General features: G+C 38.3%; 1 protein-coding gene across 3 annotated transcripts in view; it reads left to right on the top strand.

The window, feature by feature from the left end:
• Positions 1-23,159, top strand: part of LOC122549071 (nucleolar protein 4-like) — a 349,310-nt gene that overhangs the window by 115,614 nt on the left and 210,537 nt on the right. For all 3 annotated transcript variants that reach the window (XM_043688281.2, XM_043688280.2, XM_043688282.2), the window contains exon 5: positions 7,772-7,910. In XM_043688281.2, the coding sequence (XP_043544216.1) occupies positions 7,772-7,910 (139 nt within the window). The remainder of the gene's footprint in view (positions 1-7,771; positions 7,911-23,159) is intronic.

Raw genomic sequence — 23,159 nt, forward strand, 5'->3', positions numbered from 1 at the left:
AAAGAACATTATTATGCCTAGTCATCTCTCAGATAACGTCATTTACACTGAACTACAATTAATATAATTTTTTGATTAGGTGGAAGGGATGCCAGTGAATTCCAGGATACTTGCTGAGTGGCAAGTTGTTCTGTGAATGGCATGTGGTAATGTCACGAGGTGGGGTAGTTATGTTAATGAGGCAAGTTTGATAAGACAGAACAACAAAATACTCTACTCTAGGCTTTGTGTAAGAAATCTCTTCCAGAAAGCCCACTTTCTGTCTTGGAACCTTCTTTTCTGACTCTCACAGAAATATGATCCTACTCTTTTTAAGTGTAATAGACTTCCATGTGCTTCATTTGCCTTTATCCCATTTCCTACTGTTAAAGTTTAACTCCTAAAATTATGTTTGTACTAAAATACATGAATCATAAACTGGATATTTCTATTTTATTTACACATATGTAGACTAACAAACAGGGGCATAAACTTACTTCCATCCATCTTCAATAGCCGAGTGTGTCAGGAGAAATGTACTTCAGAGCCCTGAGTGCAGTTGAGCCCTTGATTCAAACCTAGATCTCCTAAACAACCTTTCCGAGGCTTTAAGGACATATCTCCATTTTTCAATATTAATGGTATCACACACACATCAAATTTTATACTGTCTTTTTATAATTTTATATGAAACTCAATATGCACCAGCCTTGATATGATTCAAAACTTGTGGAATATTTTTATCCTCTTTCATTCTGCTGAATTGAGTTCCTATTTAATTTCCCTGTTCCTTAACTTCTTACATGCCTAATGAAACTATGGAATAGATGTAGGGTGGGATACTAACTTATTTGTAGTCAAATACGTGCAAATATCCCAGAACACTTTTATATAAGCACCTTAAATGCAGATTTATAAGTATACTAAAAATGTTCCATGTGTTTTTATGTGTAACAGTTTAGTCATCTACAATTCATAACATGTTTAAGTATTAATTTAATACTTGGGTTCACTTTCACTTGTAACAGTGGCATGGGTCCTTCTAAATTCATCAAGGGGGAGAATGAGTTGCATCAGACCAGCAACACCAACAATGTTGCCCTCCATTGGCCCTGCATTGTATAGGAATTTGTGCTTAAGTTTCTGGAGAAGTCCTTGAACTTACATCCCTTGATAAACAGGCCTCAGTCATTGGTGAAGGAATGATGCTGCTATCAATATTTCCTGTGTATTCCCTCCGTGACCATAATGTTTTATCATTTCCATGGATAGCAAAAATGTTTTGGAGCATGTAGGCCTTTACAGCTAATGTAATATCCTTAGCATACACGCACACACACAAACTGGTGCAAATTTCAGTATGAACTGGCTTCTTAACATTAAATTGATATTTTCCAACTGTGCTAAAGCCTAGATCCCAAACCCTGGCTGGTATATTTAATTAATGTGATTGTGAAAGCAACTTTGCAGTGACGTCACTGTGCCACTTAAATTTGCAGAGTACAGGAATTTGTTGATCTTTTGCAGCATTGAACCTAGTTTGCTTGTGAATTGTACAGCTGCTCAACTCTGCAGTAGTATCTGTGTAGACTGCATAGGGCAGGAAGAAGGATCCTCTTTTGCCATTGTTGGGCAACAGGAACTCTTACTATTTCTAGACAGCCTGGAGAATAAGCTGCAGCAAAACATTACTGTAAAGATGTGAGTAGGAGTTCCATGTTCACAAAGAGCAGATTATTTTAGCTGCGGTTGCAGATTTCTGAGGTTGGGCGGAGCTCATTCAACAGTTTGTAGGAGTGGTTGACCTTTTAAGATGTCCACTGACCCAGTAATGCCGATGCTGCTGGATTGCAAGGAGTCTTTGCTTTTTTGGATGCCTTTTAAATATTATGCTGGGATCTCTGACCTCAGAAGGTAATAGCAGGATTGTCAACCATTTGCCCATCCCCAAAGCTGAGCTCCCAGTGCCAAGTTGCTAATTGGCTGACCATTGTGTGACTGGCCCCAGTTGACATGCATCAAAGTGGAGGTCTTATGTACTTCAGGTCCTGCCGATAGGAAAATCAGTGCAACTGCTATTTGTGTGGACAGGCTATTCTCATGTGACTGTGACAATACTTTCTGGTAAATGGACCAAAACATCTCCAAAAACACTCCATATTACTTTCAGGTACTTTACAACAAAAAAAGTTCCAAATTTTTACATACCTGCAAACAGGGAGCCCACCCCTTTAAATAGAACAGTTACTCGACCTACCTTACTGCTTAATGCTTCTCATATCATAAACGAACAAGAGAAATGTTGTTCGTGCTCTGGTGTTCAAATTTAAAATCATTATGCAACATTATCTACTTATGTTCCATCATGTTGGCATCGTGCCAGTTCAATATATTTGGGTGCATGCAATGTACAAAGCTTACTTGGAGAGGCCTGGGAAGGTGAACTAGTGCTGCTAAACAGATAATGTCTCAGTTGCAAAGTCTAAACCAGGAAATGTAAAATAAACTGGATAAACTAGCTTTCAATTATGTACAGAAAGGAAAATAAACCTTGAGAAGATAAATGGGATTAAGAGGCAGCATAACAAAAGAGACAACCAGAAAAAGTTAATATTTATTTTAGTTTCTTAGAAAAGTATACAATATAACCAACATTACAAGGAATGAAACTTCACACTTACAAAATTAAATTTCAAGGGCTGAAGAAATTTTCAGATAGTAATGAACATATCATTAAAAATTCACTTGCCCTTGAATGTCCCAACCCTAAATTTTTATAGGATGTTCAATATGTGACTAATGGGTATGTATCCCAATTCAGTGCCAGTGCACATGTTTCAGTATTAAGGCTGATACTTATGTTCTATTATGGTGCAACCTATGAAAGAGCAGGGCAGTTTTGAGAACTTCTGCATTTAAGTGTACGTGTCCATAATTGTAAGTTGTTGTCGGATTTATAGTAATATGTATGTATTAATGATGGGTATGTATAGCCTCACCATCAAAGCTCTCTCAAAGCTGGTGACTGTGCATCATTTTAGAAATTGTTGAGAGGAGCAAGAACAAGTTAACATTTTAAATTGTATAGACTGTGCAAAACTGAAGTGAACGTGCTTATATCACCTTTAACGCAAAATCTGAGCTAATATTTGATTTTAAGACAACTTTTCATGCTTCCTTTGCAAGCTCCTAACAGCGACACAATATTGGATGCAATGAGATTGTAGCACTCACTGCAGTCCTCCAACATTATTGTTGTGTGTTAGCCATGAAAAACAATGGCATGTGTATGCAGTAAGTTGCATGCTTCCATTAAAGTCACCAGTAAACACATTAAGTGCATAATGCTACAAAATGTAACTATGTGTTATAGTTTCAAAGTAGAACTGAACCAATCATGAAACAATATTCAAATTACATTATACCACCCTTTTCTAAATGGCAGCTTGATTATAAAATTTGGCAAAAATAAGTTCATGATTAATTTTGGAAAGACAAACATTTGTGATCCTGCTGCTTCCTTTTGGTTCATTATTGTGATTCTCCATTATATAAACTAGTGACAGTACAATTTCAAGAGGAGTCTGCACTTGACCTGAACACAGTTATTTACATATTTTAGATTGAGAAGAAGGAAGTTATGTAAGGGGTAGGAAGAGGTTTTGTTTGGCCATTTGGGTCTTCAAGCCTGTTGTGGCATTCTACTCAAATAGTGCCTGATTACCTAATAATATAAATATCCTTTTTATATGTGCCAAATCAGTTTATTGATATCTAAATTTCATAAAAGGTGAAATACTGCTAAGTATGAATCTTAATATTGTTAAAATTTGTATTTTGAGTAAAGAAAAAGGTGTGTACTGACGGAGATGTTGATATGTAGATGAGGATAGAGATCTACAGTACAGGAAAAAGGCCTTCAGCTCATCACGTCCGCAAAGACGACTACCTAGCTATTCTCATCCCATTTTCCAGCACTTGGCTCATTGTCTTGTATGCTTTGTCATTGCAAGTGCACATTTAAATACTTCTTAAATGTTATGAGGGTTTCTGCCTCTGCCACTGTTACAATAGTGAGTTCCAGATTCCCTCTACCGTCTTGAGTAAAAAAAAACATTTTTTCTCACATCTCCTCAAAACCTCTGCCCCTTCAGATCTCTGTCCCCTGGTCATTGATCCCTCTATCAAGGGAAAAGTTCCTTTCTATCCACCCTACCTATATCCTTCATAATTTTGTACATCTTGATCATGTCCCCTCTCAATGTCATCTGATTTAAGAAAAGTAATGCAGAATGTACAATACCTGTTCATAGCTGAAACTTTACAGTCCAGGCAACACCTTGGAATTATCCTCTGCAGAACTATCATATGACTCTTATTCCAAAACTACATGCAATATTCTAGTTGTGGCCTAACCAACATTTTATACAGTTCCAACATAACCTCCCTCCTCTAAACTCTACATCTCTGCTAATAACGGCAAGTATCCTTCCTTAACCATTTTATCCACCTATCCTGATACATACAGACTGGTGTACATTATACAAAAGTACCTCTGATCCTTGGTGCTTTCCAGGGTCCTGCAATTCACCATGTATTTCCTTGTCTTGCCAGAACATTCTTCCTCAGAAGAAGACACCAAAACTGCACACAGTACTTAAGGTGCAGTCTCACCAAGGCCCAGTACAGTTTCCTCAATTGTAACTCATAATGAGATGATAGAGGCATATCTGCTGCCAACCTAAAAGAAAAATAGGTGGATACTCTTTCCTCTGGAGCTTGGTGTAATTTTAGAAAGCAATTGCAGGACTTGTCATTGAGCTTTTGAAGTAATGGTTTTGCTATACACCTGAAGAAAACTGACCCTGTTCCAGACAGCAGCGAGACTTGTGTGCCAGCTAGGTGAGGTCGAGTCAAGAAGAGTGGCACCGAAAAAGCATAGCAGGTCAAGCAGCATCTGAGGAGCAGAAGAGTTGACGTTTTGCGCATAAGCCCTTCATCAGGAATGTGGGAGGGGAGGGGGGCTGTTAGTGATAGTTTGGAGAGGAGGGTGGAGCAGATAGGTGGGAAGGAAGATGGATTCGTAGCATAGTTCAAGAGGGCGGTGCCAAATTGGAGGGTTGGATCTGGGATGAGGTGGGGGGAGGGGAGATAAGGAAATTGGTGAAGTCGACATTGATGCTGTGTGGTTGGATGGTCCCCAACATGCATCTATCGCCTTCCTAGCCACCCTCACCCTCCTATTTATCTCTCAACCATTTTTACCCCCACATTCCTAATGAAGGGCTTATGCCCAAAATGTCGATTCTCCTGCTTCTCAGATGCTGCCTGACTTGCTGTGCTTTTCCAGTGCCACACTTTTTGACTCTGATACTCCAGCATCTGCAGTCCACACTTTCTCTGTGCTGGGAGAGGTATCCACTTCACCAATGTGAACAGTTCTGTCTGATATGGAATTCGTTTGGTCATTCCCTTATACATTGTTTTAATGGAAGGTGAGCTTTACAGAATCCAACACCCCAAAAATTGCAAACCGTACATGTCCTTGGTGAGAAGCTCTATCTAAAAAGAATCTTTGCGACTAAAAACAACAGTAGAAGAATGTGTTTTCTTGTGCTGCCAACATCAGCTTTCTGAACAGTTCTGACACAGCAATGAAAGTTAGAATTGCAAACAATTTCTATGGTATTGATGCATTTCTAATATCTGGAGGCAACCTGCATAATGTTACTCTGGGTTTTGTCAGTGTTTATAATCATCAAAACATTCACACCTTTCTTAGGGGAGCAAGGGAAATCATTCATTTTGGCAGAACAAAGCAGTAGTATTCTCCAAACTGCAATGTGAGCTAACTGGCACTCTTGCAGTGTTGCACATTCCTACTATAACTCCCCTAACATTTTGAATTGAAATTTTGTTTTGCTAGGCAAATAGTTCATGGTTGACCATAGACTCAGAACCTATGTGCCAGTTTCTCATTTGCTACAAGTTGCTTTAACGCATTTATCTTAAGAAATTATGCTCCCTTGATATTTTCAATTATGTGAAGTAACTAGATGGTTTGTGAGCGATAAGATGAACCACAGATCATGATATCTAGCAGCCAAGGAATGCAACAGGAAATAGTCATAATTCAGAAATCTATGTCAGTCTCAGAATTAAAAATCATACAACATCAGGTTATATTCAAACAGGTTTATTTGGAAGCACTAGCTTTTGGAATGCTGCTCGTTTGTCAGGTGGTTGATAGCCCAGTCCAACTCTGGCATCTCTAAATCAGGTCTCAGGTGACTGACTGTGTGGAGTTTGCACATTCTCTCCGTGTCTATGTGGGTTTCCTCCGGGTGCTCCGGTTTCCTCCTACAGTCCAAAAATGTGCAGGTTAGGTGAATTGGCCGTGCTAAATTGCCCGTAGTGTTAGGTGAAGGAGTTAATTGTAGGGGAATGGGTCTGGGTGGGTTGCGCTTCGGCAGGTTGGTGTGGACTTGTTGGGCCGAAGGGCCTGTTTCCACACTGTAAGTAATCTAATCTAATTATATTTTTGCTGCCTTTCAAACTAGGGTGAAGGTGGGAGGTCTGCTCCTGTATGTTCCTGAACGTAAATCATGCACACTGGTAATTTGTTGTCTAATAAAGCTTGAAATATAGAAATTCTTGTGGATGTACAGGTCAATGGTAAGAACATTGAGATGACTGACAGTCAAAGGACTTGTCAGTATTGGTTTCAAGGAATTTCAGAACTCAAAATAATGAATAAAATATTGCCTACTGTTTCAGTATTTTTGCTTGCCATTGCAGTAATTATTCTCTAACTTCAAATATTTTATTACACATTATGGAATTTCTCACCACAACAAATCTTTTGGTCCAATGAGACTCTGTAGTTCTGAACATACTGCAAGAGCAACTGACCCTTACATTAGTGCAACTATTAATTTACACATTGCTTTGAGAATATGAGCTAGATGCCTTCTGTGTGCTGCTTCTCTGATGAATGATACTATTGTGTAAGTTCATTCCACTTTGCATCTTCTGGTGAGCCCTACATCTGTTGTCTCTTGATGGGCCAGTGATCCAAGACATCAGTTGGGAATTCACTTAATGTCATGCTCTTTTGAGACCATTAAACCTCTTCCTTTCATGTGTGTCAGATCTTAGGATGGTGGAGGTTTCACTGTTATTATTCCATCTCCTCTCACATGGCTTTAGCAAACTCTTGTGTGATATCCTGACCTGAATGGTCACTGTGATGTACAGGGAATGCTTTTTATTTAATAAGCTCACAATTCCAAATCCGTGTGGGTCCTGAATACATTCAACAGTAATTTTCCCTTTATGCCCAATATTATCAGAATAGAATCTCTGACCAGTGCAAGTAAAGAAATGTTAACTAATGGGTTTTTTTTTGTTGTATGTTATGATCCTCCAGCACAAATGATGATTAATTCCTGGTGCAGCAGCAAAGTGATTTCAGAGCTAGGATCTTCAGTATCTGATGGAATATTTTATTAAAGGTTAATAGGGCTCCTAAACAACCCCTTTGCCAATGCTTTGATTGGAAATGAATTATTGATGAGATGGAGAGGTATTGATTGATTGCCCAGTTTCTCACTTTGACGTAAAACCAAATATTCTGAGTAATTGAAAGAAAGATTAAAGGTGAAGAAAGAAAACACTGAATTTAGAACTTTTTGTAATCCTTAAAGATAATTTATACATTCTTTTAAAATTACAACTATTGACTTTTTATATATTTAGACATTGCTGTAAAGAGATTTCTTTTGCTTTACAGGATGAACAATCACTGAGCAGCGAGGAGTTTGAACTCAGTGACTCCACATGGATGTCAGTTGAACGCATGAACTCTGACCAAAGCTCTAATCTGGAAGAGAGGATGCATAGCCCACAGAACCTTGACAGTCATCAGGATGGTCAGTGCTGTTGTACATGAGAAAGTGTATTGTTAAGTTCCTTAATTCATTAAGTGCTTTGAGGGGAAAAAGGACATACTAACTGTACATACTTCAATAATAGCTATGAGATTAAACAGAGTAAGTTTATTTGTTTGCTCCAGTCATTTTATTTAACTTTCCAGAGTTGCAGTTTAATCCTGATGATTAATAAAACCTATTTGTCAATCTGGGTTTTCATTAATGTTTAACTTTAGAAAAAAATCTAATTCTAGTATTGTACTTTATGTCTTGGCTAATTATTTTGAAAATGCTTCGTCTTAAAAATATCAATAGAGGTGATTACTTGAAACAACATTCCTCCTTGTTCTGCTGCTGCTAAAACACAAACCAGGAACACCAATTTACAGATTGGCCAAGGAGCTACAAGAAAGACTAAAACGCTTAGTAGAAGGCTCACGCCACTCCATCCACTCCACCCAAGAATTCCTGAAGACCATCAAAGACACTAAGATAGAAGAGGATGAAATAATGGTCTCCTTTGATGTGACAGCCCTGTTTACTTCAATCAACATTAACCTGGCCAAGGAAACACTGACTACATTATTAGAAGACTCAAAGACACACACATCAAACACCACTAACTTCATCAATAAGGAGAATATCATAAAGCTAGTGGACCTATGCCTTACCACCCACTTCACCTTCAACAACAAAACCTACAGACAAACCAATGGAACACCCATGGGATCTCCGATATCAGGGTTCTTAGCAGAGGCAGTAATGCAGAGACTTGAGCAAACACCGCTGCCAACCATCCAATCCAAACTCTGGGTCTGCTGTGTGGATGACACCTTTGTCATCACTAAACGAAACAAGTTAGAGGAAACCTTCAAGACCATCAATAATACCCTTGCTGGCATAAAATTCACTAAAGAGGAGAAAACAACAACAAGCTGTCATTCCTAGATGTCAAAGTAGAGCGAACAGCCAATGGGGAACTTTAAACCAGCGTCTACAGAAAAGCAACACATACAGACCAAATATTGAACTACAGAAGCAATCATCCCAACACCCACAAATGAAGCTGCATCAGAACATTACTTCAATGAGCCAACACACACTGCAGCAGAGAGGAACTACGCAGAGCAGAGGAAAATCACCTATACCGTGAATTCAAAAAGAATGGGTACCCAATGAACACAGTCCGCTGATTTCTCAGCAACAAACCCAAACAAGCAGACAAAACACGTCCAGAAACCCTAGCCACTCTCCCCTACATCAAAGACATCTCGGAAATGACTGCCTGACTACTCAGACCTCTTGGCATCATGGTAACAAACCCACCAACACACTAAAATAGCAGCTAATGAACTTGAAAGCCCCCATACAGGCAATGAGTAAAACTGATGTCATTTACAAAATACCGTGCAAGGACTGTAACAAACACTACATTGGACAAACAGGCAGAAAACTAGCCACCAGGATACATGAACATCAACTAGCCACAAAATGACATGACCCTCTCTCACTAGTATCCTCCCATACAGATGAGGAAGGACACCACTTCGGCTGGGACAACACATCCATCCGAGGACAAGCCAAACAAAGAGACACACGAGAATTCCTAGAAGCATGGCATTCCAACTGGAATTCTATCAACAAACATATCGAGTTGGACTCCATCTACCACCCCCTGAGAAAAGGAACTGGAAGTGACTTCACCACAGGAAATGACATCACTAACCCAAAGAAACCCAAACATATAAATAGAAAGCAGGAATTTTCAGCATTGCTTCGCATGAAGTCCACTAAAGATGTTACCTAGTAAGGAAACGAAACGCCTGGAAATGAACCTTTTCAGTTCAGTGAGCAAACCCACATCCAAAACCTCAACCTGAGCTACAAATCTTCTCAAAACTTGCGAAAGCCAGGAAAAAAAAACACATATCTGGACTCTGGAGTAGAGTCATAGAGATGTACAGCACGGATACAGACCCTTCGGTCCAACTTGTCCATGCCGACCAGATATCCCAACCTAATCTAGTCCCACTTGACAGCACCCGGCCCATATCCCTCCAAACCCTTCCTATTCATATACCCATCCAAATGCCTTTTAAATGTTGCAATTGTACTAACCTCCACCACTTCCTCTGGCAGCTCATTCCATATACGTACCACCCTGTGTGGAAAAGTTGCCCCTTAGGCCTTTTGTATATCTTGCCCCTCTCACCTTAAACCTATGCTCTCTAGTTCTGGACTCCCCCACCCCAGGGAAAAGCCCTTGTCTATTTATCCTATCCATGTCCCTTATGATTTTGTAAACATCTATAAGATCACCCCTCAGCCTCTGATGCTCCAGGGAAAACAGCCCCAGCCTATTGAATCTCTCCCTATAGCTCAAATCCTCCAACCCTGACAACATCCTTGTAAATTTTCTCTAAACTCTTTCAAGTTTCACAACATCCTTCCAATTGGAAGGAGAGCAGAATTGCACACAATATTTCAAAGGTGGCCTGACCAATGTCCTGTACAGCCGCCACATGACCTCCCAACTCCCATAGTCAATACTCTGACCAATGAATGAAAGCATACCAAACGCCTTCGTAATCCAATAATAATCTATACTTGCTTGACATTCAAGAATAAATGTAATAAGCAAACACTTAATTGTATCTTCACTTTGCTGAAATAGTTTTCAAACATTTACTCTGCAGCATATGAGGTGTAACAATATGTTTTCAGGTGTCTTTACTGCTGCAGTACTGAAAATGACAGATTTGATAATATAAAATGATGAGTTCTTATTTTTTTTTGTTTAGTTTTTTTTACAAATGTAGCAGTTGGTTCTGGTATGAATGACAAAGCTGCATTGAATTTGACGGATGAATTGAAATTGAAATGGTGTAAAAAGTTTTATTTTTAAAGCCATTAAATCAGTAAGATTTTTTGTTCAAATTTTTTACCATAAATTTCTGCAAGTGTTTATAAGGTGAGGTCCTAACTATTGAAACAGCAGCAGTTTGATGATAGTGGTTAGAATGTCAAACAGATTACCGTTCCTGCAGTTTTACAGTAGGCATAATTTTAAACTGCCTTACAAGTAATTTTACCTTCAAAGTCTTGTCTGAAAACTAACAAAATTTAGATGTTTTGAGGTACTGTTAAAATTGCTTTACTGGGGAGACTAGAAAAATATTTGTAATGATAAGTCATTTTGAATTCATTCATAAGTAATTCTTGTAGATTAGATTGTCAGAAAGTTGTGGATCAGCTGCCCTGTAGATTAAGAAAGTATTGAAAAGTAGTATTGGCAATTGCAGTATATTCAATATAATTAAGAAAAAAAAATACAAATACTACAAAAAATGTTGGAGCCCAGCCAAAACTGCATTGGAATGATTGAATCTGGAGCCAATGAAAGCATAACTGAGGATTTTACCAGCAGATAGCCTGAGACAGGGGCAAAACCAGGCAATATGAGGGAGGTGAAAAGAGGTGACCTTAATAATGGCATGATTATGAGGCTTGATGGCCATCTTGGGATCAAATGTGACACCAACATTGCAACAGATTGGCTTACTATTAGATTATTATCAGGCACAGTGATGGCATCAATAGCTAGGGAGTAGGATTTGGGACGAGGATCAATAACAGTGGCTTCTATCTGCCCACTATATATTCGGAGGAAATTTCTGTTCACACCAAACTGGGTATTGGATAAGTAGTCACCAGTTTCTTCATCCCCCCCTCCCCCCACCTTGTCTCAGCCGAATCCCTCCAGCCCGGCACCGCCTTCCTGACCTGCAGTCTTCTTCTTGACCTCTCCGCCTCCATCCTACTCCGACCTATCACCCTCACCTTGACCTCTTTCCACCTATCACATTTCCAACGCCCCTCCTCCAAGTCCCTCCTCCCTACCTTTTATCTTCTCCTGCTGAACACTCTCTGCTCATTCCTGAAGAAGGGCCTGTGCCCGAAACGTCGAATCTCCTGTTCCCTGGATGCTGCCTGACCTGCTGTGCTGTTCCAGCAATAAAGTTTCAACTAGGGCAATTAAGAGTCAGCCAGATTGTTGTGGTTCCAGAGTCATCTGTCAGCTAGATCATGTAAGAATAACAAATTTCCTTCCTAAAGGACATTATGAAACAGGTGGGACTTTACAACAATTGAAGATAGTTTGATGGTCATCATTACTGAGACTGGATATGAAATTCAGATCTATTAATTGCATTTAAATTATGGTAAGTAATTTAAGGTAGTGGTGTGGTAGTAATACCACTGGAATAGTTATCCAGAACCCTAGATTAAGGATAGTGAATGTCTGGAATTTTTTATACTAAAGAATTATTGAGGCTGGATCACTGAAAATGTTTATAAAGGCAATAGATAGATTATTGAAATAATTGGGAAGTTGATGGCTGTACTGAGCTTGTACAAAACTGCATTTGTGAATGATGTTGCTGAATACTATAGTGGGGCAGGTGTGAGAGGCTGAATGGTCTATTCCTGCTCCTATTTCTTATGCTCTTATAAAACCTATGACACATACAGCATTGGATGTGTTGGAGGACAAAAGGTCATTTTGTCCAGGTAGCGTTAAAATAAGATGCATTCACCTGAGGAAGTTCCCAAATTGCCTGGGAAAATTCACTTATGGAGGGGAAAATAGGAGACAAGTAGTCCCATAAAAAGAATGGAAGGAAATGGTGAGGAGCTTCTTCTCCAATCAACAAGATCATGGATGATGTACCCCAGGCCACAACTTCTCTTTCATGTCAACTCATCATAACCCTGAACTCCCGGCTACTTCAAAAATCTGTCTACCTTTAAATGCTTTCAACGATCTAGCCTCCAGAGTTTTTTTGGGGTAGAGAATTGTAGACATTCACTCTGCTCAGAGAGAAGAAATTCCTTCATGATTCAGTTTTTAAAGTTCTTCTGTGACTCTGCCCTCTAGTTTGAGATTTCTTCACTAATGAAAACATCTTCTCAACATCTAGCCTATCAAACCCCCTCAAATTTTTGTATGTTTCAGTAAGATCACCCTTAATTTTTCTGAACTTTGATGAATAAAGTTTAGCCATTCTAGATAATCAACCATTTCATGCCAGGATTCAGCCTACTGAATCTCTTCTGAACTGCCTCCAATGCCAGTACATCTTTTTTTAAATACAGGGACCAAAGCTATACATAATACTCCAGGTACAGCCTCAGGAACACCCAATGTAGTTGTAACAAGTCTTCCCTATTATTAATCTTGAAACCCTAGCAATAAAGGCCAAAATTCAATTTGCTGCCTTAATTTCTTGCTGCACCTGCATGCTAACTTTGTGATTCATTGACACTGAAACCCCTCCGCATTGCAATTTTTTTGGTTGCCTCTCTCCATTTAGATAAACTTCTGCCTTTTAATTCTTCCTACCAAAGTGTAAAACCTCACACTTTCCTGCATTAAATTCCATCTGTCAATTGTTTTGCTCACTCACTCAAAATTGAAATGGCTGGAAAGCAGCAATCAGCGATCTGATTGTTTTGTGAAAAAAAACAAACAAGTTCAAAAAAATCTATTAGGAATACTTGGAAAAGGACATTTGGTACCATAATGTACACACAAAAAAGTGGAACGTAATATGTTGAAATTCTGCAAGATATGTCAATGTTGTTTTTCTTCCTTTTTATTATCATTGTTGTGTGCATATGAAATTTTATTTTAAAGAAAGGGAAATCTGTTACCATCCAGTAGGGGCTGGTATGGATTACATGGTGTGCGAGAGATGTTTGAAAATTAATCTAGCGATAATTGGGTGAGAACTTGACTGACTTGGTTTGGGATTGTATAAAGAGAATGTTAGAGTTCTGCGATGTGTGAATTAGAATAAAACTCTAGAAGGTATATATCTGGACACTGTCTAACCAGTCGGGGCTGGTACATGGTGTGGGAGAGATGCCTCTGGTATTTATCAGTGGAAAGATTATTTCCCCTGTCCACAGAATCCAGAATTTGGGGGCACTGGTCTATGGATAGATGAGACAATTCTTCAAAACGGTGTGAATCTTTGGGATTGTCTACCCAAATGGTTATGGATATTCCATCATAGAATATATTTAAGGCTGGAATGGACAGGGAACCAAGGGAGTTGAAACCAAAATTCACTCATAATGATATTGAATGGCAGAGCAGGTTTGATGGGTCATTTATAGAGTCATAGAATTTTGGTTTACTCCTGCTTCTAAATCTTATGTTGTTATGATTGAGTCTAATTTTAAGTAGTTTTTAGGAAAAGTTATTTTTCATATTCTTGACATCTTGAAACTTTGGAGTCCAGTGTAGAATTTACTCTGGTCATTTCCAATTATACATCAAATTGTAGCTTGAACTCAATTACAGATTGATTATGATTCCCATAATAAGTAAGGGGAAAAGAAGAGCAATGTTAGCAGCTCATTTGCAATTACAAAACCTTTGAATGTCCTCCAAGCTGCATTTACTCACTGAGTTGACTGTACCTTAATTTATCTTTTGATCAGAGATGTATAGTTTTTCTTGATTTCGAGGTGCCGTGTTGGACTGGGGTGTACAAAGTTAAAAATCACACAACACCCGGTCCAACACCTGTTGGACTATAACCTGGTGTTGTGTGATATTTTTAACTTGACAGTTTTTCTTGGTTATCTAGCTGAGAGCTAGCATTTTATGGCACTCCTTCCTTCCTCACAATAATTACCTTAACTTTTATTTTTTCATCTATATTTTGTCAATCATCTAATGTATTAAACACTGAGACTGAAGAAGTTCCTCGAGGTGGATATATTTTGGTTAGTACTTGAATGGGGCAAGAATGACTGTCATTGACATGAAGTATTTGGGAGATCCAGAGCAGTGGGTGTGAAATTACTTTTATGTAGTATCAACAGAAAGAAGAGGTAGAGCCAGTGGAACACAAAAGGAGCCTATTTGACTCGTCGACTATATATATTGTAAGAATTGAATGGTTTGAATTGCCAGAGTTGTAACCAAGTTAGTTTTTTTTTATCAAGTCAGATCATAAGTTGTTTTCTTCTAAGTCAAATTTAAGCCTCAAGTTTTTTATTTTTAAGTGAAAGTCATACTGTGTCCTCTTGCTCATGTTAACCTGCAAGTTTCAGTCACTGTATTGATAGAATGTATTTGAAAATACACATTATATTGATTCACGCCATTATACTTCAGACAGCACAAAATGTGGTTAAAACTGAGATACAAAAAATAATGTTTTATTGACTTTAACAAGAACAAATTTTTATTACAAATGGACTATTTAAAACTGCAAACTGAATATTACTGTAAACCATAGTATTACAAGTGTTAGATATGTAGATAAATCCTTGGTTTTGATAATCTACATGGCAGAATGTTCAAAGGAATGGCTGTAGGTACAGTATCCACATTGGTGGACACTTGTCAAAATTCTTCAGACTCTGGAATGATTTCTGAAGATTGGAAGGTGGCAAATATAATACCACTGTTTGAGAAAGGAGGGAGAGAGAAAATGGGGAACTACAGATCTGTAACAACAGAGAATCTATAATAAGGGATGTGAGAACAGGGCATTGAAAATAATGGCAGAATTGGGCAGAGTCAACATGGATTTATGAAAAGGAAATATTTTAACAAACATTTTTATCCCCGATGACGTACCTAGCAGAATATGTAATGGAGAAGGGTTTGTATTGCATATTTTATTTTAGATATATTTAGATTTTCAGGAAGTTTTTGATAAAGTTCCAGTTAAGAGGATAACGAACGAAATTAGAACATATAGCATTTGAGGAAATCGAGATCAAGTCTTCTCTGGACCTCTGAACCTCTTCTCTGGAGTTCAGTAGAATGGGAGGTGATCTCTTTTGAATGTACACATTTCTTTCAATTTGAAAGGGTAGATGCAAGAAGGCTGATTCCACAAGCTTTGGGAGGGAGTGTTCGAGAATGAAAAGTCACAATCTGAGGGTAAGGCCAAGCCATTTACAAATAAAATGGGAAGGAATTCTTCATTCAGTGAATCTTTGGAAATCAGTACTCCAGAGGGTTGTGGACGCTCAGTCACTGAGTATGCTCTGATATTGGTAGATTTTCACATATTAAAAACTTCAAAAGATGCAGAGATATTATAGAAAAATGGTATTGAAATAGAAGATCATCCATGAGTTAATTGAATGGCGGTGTGGGGCTGAAGGATTGAATGGCCTCCTCGTGCTCCTGTTTTTTATGTTCTTACTTTCTTACATGAATGTTTCTAATTTTAATGTTCCTCTGTTCAACAAAAGCATCACCAACCAAATTGCCTGAATGCAATATTCTGACATCAGTGAACCTATTAAATTTAACTTTAACTTTAACTTTAACTTATAGTAATTAAAAATACTTGAATAACAATAATATTATTAATATAAAATTAGAAGTCCTTTATATATTTGGAAAAGAGAGTTGCTTTCACAAACATAAACGCACAAAAAAATTTATACATTTAGAGGAACTTCAATTATCCAAATATCAGATTATCTGGCAAGATCGCAAGATCCCGATGCTTGGCTAAACTATGTTATCTGGCATTCAATTAATTGAACGAAGTCCTCCCCGCCCGTGTCCTTCGGATAATCGAGGTTCCTCTAAATAACTGTTCTCTATCCCAAAGGCCTGTGGAAGTTCAATCATTGAATATATTTGTGTTTTATAGATATTAATGATATCAAGGAATATGGGGAAAGTGTGAGAAAATGGCATTGCAGTAAATGATCAGCCATATTCTAGAATAGCAGAATAGACTCAAGGGGCTGAGTAGTCTACTCAGGTTTCTCTGTTCCTTTTTACTTTTCAGGCAGTGAACAAAGTTGATCTTGTTGCAGGGCCATCAACCATTTTTGTTCCACATGTTTTGCAGACAGCAGTTCCTTTGTGACTGACCTTCCATATCCTTCCTAATCAAGCAATATGACTTTTGGTGACAGTGTGATTGTTGTCGAGTTTCTGAGAACAATACATATGTTTTACATAAAGCAATTACGAAAGTGCCCTCAGCATTGCACTATGCAGTATTCTATATTTCAGTATTCAATGCATATCATACATATAACACTTGATATTTTGCTGTTTTGTGCTGATGAGCTTCCCCCCTCTCCCCTGCACCTCTCTCTTCTCTGGCCCTTTCCCCATTCAGACACTGAAAATCTCTGTCAGGGGCAACCATAGAAGGTAGTTGGGCTGAGTAAGAAAGAGGTTCATGGAAAAAGTTGGTTCGATTTACAGTGTGAAGAGTTGTTCTGGTGATGTTCATGAAAGGACTGGGAGGAGATACAATTGAGTTGGGGAACAGTTAAACCGATGTGCAGCCATACAGGGCTTTGGAAGGTCATATTCAGTTATAATTTCATTCCTTGCGCACTTGTGTGAAAGTTATTTCACATTTAGAAAACCTAGCCTTGCACAACAGCAAACATTTAAAGCAAACCGTGCAGGGAAAATCCTTAATTTCTCCATTGAGTATTAATAATTTAATTTGTCATTGCATCACATACTTGAGAATAAATTAAAAGAAAATATGACAAATATTCTTTTATGATGGTTAGGTATAGTCAGCATGTGAGAGGAAAACCATGTCTCTCAAACTTGTTTGAGTTTTTGAGCAAGTTATCAAAAAGATTGAGAGCAGAGCAGTGGGTGTTATATTTTTGGATTTGAGTAAAATCTCCGACAAGGTTCTGCCTGGTAAGCTAATTAGTAAAGTGAGGTCACATGGTATTTAGGGTGAGCTTGCCAATTGGATACACAATTGGCTTAATAGCAGGAGACAGAAAGTAATGGTGGAGGGTTGTTTTTCAGACTGGAGCCTGTGACCAGCAATGTTCCACAGAGATCAGTTCTGGGTCCTCTTTTGTTTGTCATTTATATAAATGATTTAGATGAGAATATAGAAGGCATGGATAGTATGTTTGTAGGCGACAGCACAATCGGTGACATAGTAGACAGTGAAGAAGGTTTTCTAAGATAAGTATGTAAGTTAGCTCTATTTATCATCAACCTGAGCCACAAATCTTCTCAAAGATTACAAAGTGATCTTGATCAAATGGGTCAATGGGTTGAAAAATGGCAAATGGAGTTCAATCTGGGTAAATGTGAGGTATTACATTTTGATACAACAAACAGAGGTAGGGCTCAAACAATTAATGGAAAGGCCTAGGGGTTTGACACACAATTCTTTGAAGTCTGCGTCTCCTGGCCTCTCCTGGAATAGTGTGTCCAGTTCTGCTTGCCCAGTTATGGGAAGGATATTATTAAGCTGGAGAGGGTTCAGAAGAGATTTACCAGGTTGTTACTGGGTATGACAGGTTGAGTTATAAAGAAACGCTGGATAAGCTGGAACTTCTTTCACTGAAGCATAGCAGGTTGAGGGGCGACCTGATAGAAGTTTATAAAATACTGAGGGGTATAGATAGAGTTAATGGTTGTTGTTGTTTCCCAAGGATGAGGAGTTTCAAGACTAGGGGACACATGTTTAAGATAAGAGGAGAGAGATTAAGAAAATACATGGGAGATATTTTTTCTTTACAGAGGATGGTTTGCCTATGGAATGAACTTCCTGAGGAAGTGGTGGATGTGTGTAAAATTACAGTGTTTAAAAGACATTTGGATAACTACATGAATAAGAGAGATTTGGAGGGATATGGGCCAGAAGGAAACAAGTGGGACTAATTTAGTTTGGGATTATGTTTGGCATAGACTGGTTGGACCAAAGGATCTCTTTCTGTGCTGTATGACTATGAAGAGCACTGGCTTTTCAAAGGTAGGTAATGCCCAAAACAATTCCTGGAGTTTGAAGATGTAACAGAATTAATGTATAGTGGATGCCACACATCTTTGCACTCAAAGGCATTTGGTCATGTGTATCGCATCAGACTTGTACATATGCTGGAATACTGTGAACTAAAACGGAATGAGTGAATTCGATAAAAAATCATCCCAGCTATAAGAAAATAAAGAATAGTGATCAATTATGAGTTGTTTTTAAACAGCTATGATTAGCATTATATTGCAGTGATCAGTTCTAGGTTGCAGATTGTCTACTATAAACATAAATGATCCTAATAGTACTATGATCAGAATATCACAATGTTCAATAAGGTCAATTTGCTTGTGAATGCAAGAAGTTTGGAGAAATGGGAAGAAAATAAAAATCTGCAGTTTAGGTAAGTACAACCGTATAATTGACGACATATTAGCGATACGTAATGCACAAGGTGCTTCCCAATAGTCCTTCTACTTAAAGTTGTGATGAGCTGAACTATTCAACTTGATTTGACCCATGGCTGATCTCAGGTTGGCGTCAGGGGTTCGGGGGGAGGTGAAGTGCACAAGTAACTTTAATGGTTCAGGATTAAGAAGTGGATAGTGATCAGGACTCCATCCATTCTTGCTCACTCCTGGAAATGTGTGTTCCTGGTAGTTTCCTTCTCTTGTGATTGAAAAACCTGATAATACTCATGTAGTATACTCATGTTAAAGAATTGTTGCTTGGTTGAGAAACCAGATAATTAAGGAATGTCTGAACCCCAACAGGAGGTGAATGCCTTTAGAAGGGGAACAAGTAATGTGTAAAGGATCAAAGAAGAAGAAGAATTCATATTGTTAATGTGACTAAATGCGTGACATTTAAAATTGAGCTAAGTGATATTAGGACAGTAGATTGGCAAAAGGGCTAAGTTTTACAGACATCTTAAAGGAGAAGAGAGTGGTAGAGAAGCAGGATGATTATGCAGGTTATTTGGTGAGGAGGAGAAACTGCTGCCAAAAGTAGAGCACTTGAAATCAGGGTAAGCAAAATACCAGAATTCAATGAGCACCGAGATCTTGGTTTGTAGGTTGGAGGATTTTATGGAGGGAAGAGGGAATAGACAAATTTGAAAACAAAGAAGAAAATTTTAAATTTGTGTTATTGATGCTAATATGGGTCAACTAATATTAGAGAACTAATATGGGTCAACGAGGATGAGGGTAATAGGTTCACATTGATATATTGAGTGGATATTTGCACAGATTAGGCTTGGAAACCTTAAATGTTATGCTATTTATACAAATCGGAATGATATCCTATGAAGTTTTGTAGTTAAATAAATAAACTTTAAATGTGTTTCTAGCACAAAGCCCAACAACCAGGGACATGCAGTACCCACAATTTCTGTACATTAAAGTCATCGCTATCATGAACAATGTAAAACTTTTCATTATTATGAATGATCTACTTAAGGGGATGGACTGCCATCTAGTGTAGTAAATACTAATTCAGTTGCAGGACTTAAAACTAATCTTGTTCAATTCCTAATTCAGTAGATCTATCGAGTAATATCTTTTGGCAGGTAGTGATGGAAAATAATCATTCAGATGCACTGTTTGGCATTGAGAATTAATGCCTGTCTTTAATCTGGCACTGAATTTAGTTTAAATTTGTAGAATTGAAGGTTTTCTTCTTCTGACATGTAAGGAACTGATCTCAACTGATATTGAGAAGCTTTACATGTATTTTTGGTGGGTGCACAACAAAGTTACATCTGTGCCAGTGGGAACAATGTCATTCCTCTGTCATCTTTTATGTAGTTAATTATCTCTTTTTTTCGTCACTTCATCTTTTAATTGTCCAGCTTCGTGGGCCTCTATTAGTTCTACTCTGTTCTTTAACAACATTAACAGAAGACTGGTATTTTCCTGCTTTTAGATTAAGTCTGACAATAGGGAATAAAGTACTGGAGAGAAATACTCAGCCTACAAAGTTCAAAAGTCCTAGGATTAAACTTGAATGAGGCAGCAAATGTTTTACTGGAATTTCAAAGCTGTGCAAAGAACTGAACCAAAAACCAAAACTGGTTTAGCAGTTTGCTCTTTCTCAAATGTCTGAAGCTGAAGTAAATGGAATAAGGCTTCTCACTGGTTGTTAATTGACCACTTAGTGGCAGAAGTTGACCTTGAGACTTCCTGCACAGATCTTAATTTCTGAGGGGCTGAGTATCCCCCTTGGCCCTTGGTGCCAACTTGCCCAATGGTCTTCTCTTCCTACCACCTTTCCCACTACTTCATGAGAGGAGAAAATTCTGTCCACTGGATCAGGTGTGCATTGTTGCCATTAAGCTCTACATTTTATACCTTTCTCTGTAACACTTCATGAATGCTGTTTCATCAGTCAGCTTGTTTGATATCTAGTCTTGGATGAGTTGCAGTTTTCTTCAGCTAAACATTGGGAATATAGGATCCATTGTCTTCAGCCACAAGCTGTGAATCTTTTTATAAAAGCAAAATACAGCTTTAGGTAATCTGAAATGAAACACAATGCTGGTCTGGCAGCATGTATGAAGACAGAAACAGAGTTAGTTTTTCAAGCCCCAAAACTCTGCTTTGGAACTTTTTTCACTGACTTCTTTCCTCGTACTTGTCACTATTTCAGGCTGAAGTAGATTGTTTACAATCCTTAGATTATGACTTGAACCTCAGATGAAATTCTGACCCCACCATATGGACTGTCTAGTTCTATCTTTGTATCATCACAGTCTCTGATGCTGCCATATCATGTGTGTTGTTCAGATCATGATTCATATCTTTGTCAATTATTCAATAGTTTCAAGTTGGCGTCCCATCTTCTATCAATCCAAGTTCTTTTTGGAGAGACTTGACTATCTAATCCAACAGTCTGTAGATTAGAGTGGTGCTGGAAAAGCACAGCAGGTCAGACAGCATCCGAGGAGCAGGAAAATCGATATTTTGGGCAAAAGCCCTTCATCAGGAATGGAACCCTTCATTCCTGATGAAGGGCTTTTGCCTGAAACGTCAATTTTCCTGCTCCTCGGATGTTGCCTGACCTGCTGCGCTTTTCCAGCACCACTCTAATCTAGATTCTGATTTCCAGCATCTGCAGTCCTCACTTTTGCCTATATAATCCAACAGTCATCTATGTACTACTACACGTTTGGAATGGCTTTTGTTTTTGGAGGATAAGTTAAAGGACCCCATCTGATCTCTTATGTATTAAAAGATCTCTTGCTATCAATTAGAGTTCTTCTTGTGCTCTGGTTAAAAGATTTCCCTCAGTCAACATGAAAGGCTGGATTATTGCAGATCAAGAATTCAGGCCTTCCCCCATTGTCCAACATTGGTTGTCAACTTGACTATCTGAAATGTTGCTTCCCCCCAAAACGATTACACTGGAAACAGTACTAATTATTTCAAAGAGGAGGCTTCTGTTCTCATCTGGAATAAGTCCTGTCCCAAAGAGCTACTGACCAGTCTGAATGGCTAACAGCTCTATAGTCCCAACAGCACAAGCTTCAAAGACTGGCCACTGCTGGGACTACAGGCAATCCTCATGATTAATTGAACAGGCCTGTTTCCACACTGTAGGTAATCTAAACATGGATTTAAAGGTTGAATCTGGGATTTTGGATGAACTTGGATGGCAGACCCCATCAAAATGAAAGGACGTAGGTTTAAAGAGATGTACAATCTTAGAGCGATGTTCCTATACCCTTCTTCATATCCGACATCAATCCTCACAGTGAAAGCTTTCCCCTGCCATCTGCTTTTGAAGTAAAATAGCAGCAGACCATATTGACTATTTAATAGCTTAAATAGGTCAAAGGGCAAGCAGGCTGCCTAACACTAATGTCATTCACTCTCATGTGAAAGAGAAAAGTCAGGGTAGTAACAAACCCTTCAAAGATGCTGATTGAGTCCATAAAATCTAACCCAACAAACCAGATTGAGAGATAATTTATTTCATTGTTTATGAACAACTTGATTGCTGCCCAGCAAAACAACAAAGATATTTCAAAGCACTCATGTTAGTTCATTCATTCATTTTGTAGTTGGTGGAAGTCACACCATGACAGAATTATTTAGGAGTGACACCCTGGTGGCATAAGAGTGGCTAATGAACTATAGAAGGACCTCCGATTATCTGGCATTCGATTATCTGAATATTGGATTATCGGGTAAGATCACAAGGTCCTGATGCTCGGCTAAATGATGTTATTCAGCATTCGATTATCCGGAATTCGATTAAGCGAACGAAATACTCCCTGCCCGTGTCCTTTGGATAATTGAACTTCCTCTGTAGATGGTCTTTCCCATTCTTCACTTATTTTTATTTATATTTGATAAGACATCTTCTTTGAAAAATGTTAACATATTAATGTCCGACAGGTTCAAAAAAATCCAGTAGAATCTAAAAAAAATTGTTATGGAAGCCGGGT

Source organism: Chiloscyllium plagiosum, unplaced genomic scaffold (assembly GCF_037043375.1).
Source record: "Chiloscyllium plagiosum isolate Xiang-an unplaced genomic scaffold, Cpla_swu_hap1 HiC_scaffold_4, whole genome shotgun sequence".
Lineage (NCBI taxonomy): Eukaryota > Metazoa > Chordata > Chondrichthyes > Orectolobiformes > Hemiscylliidae > Chiloscyllium > Chiloscyllium plagiosum.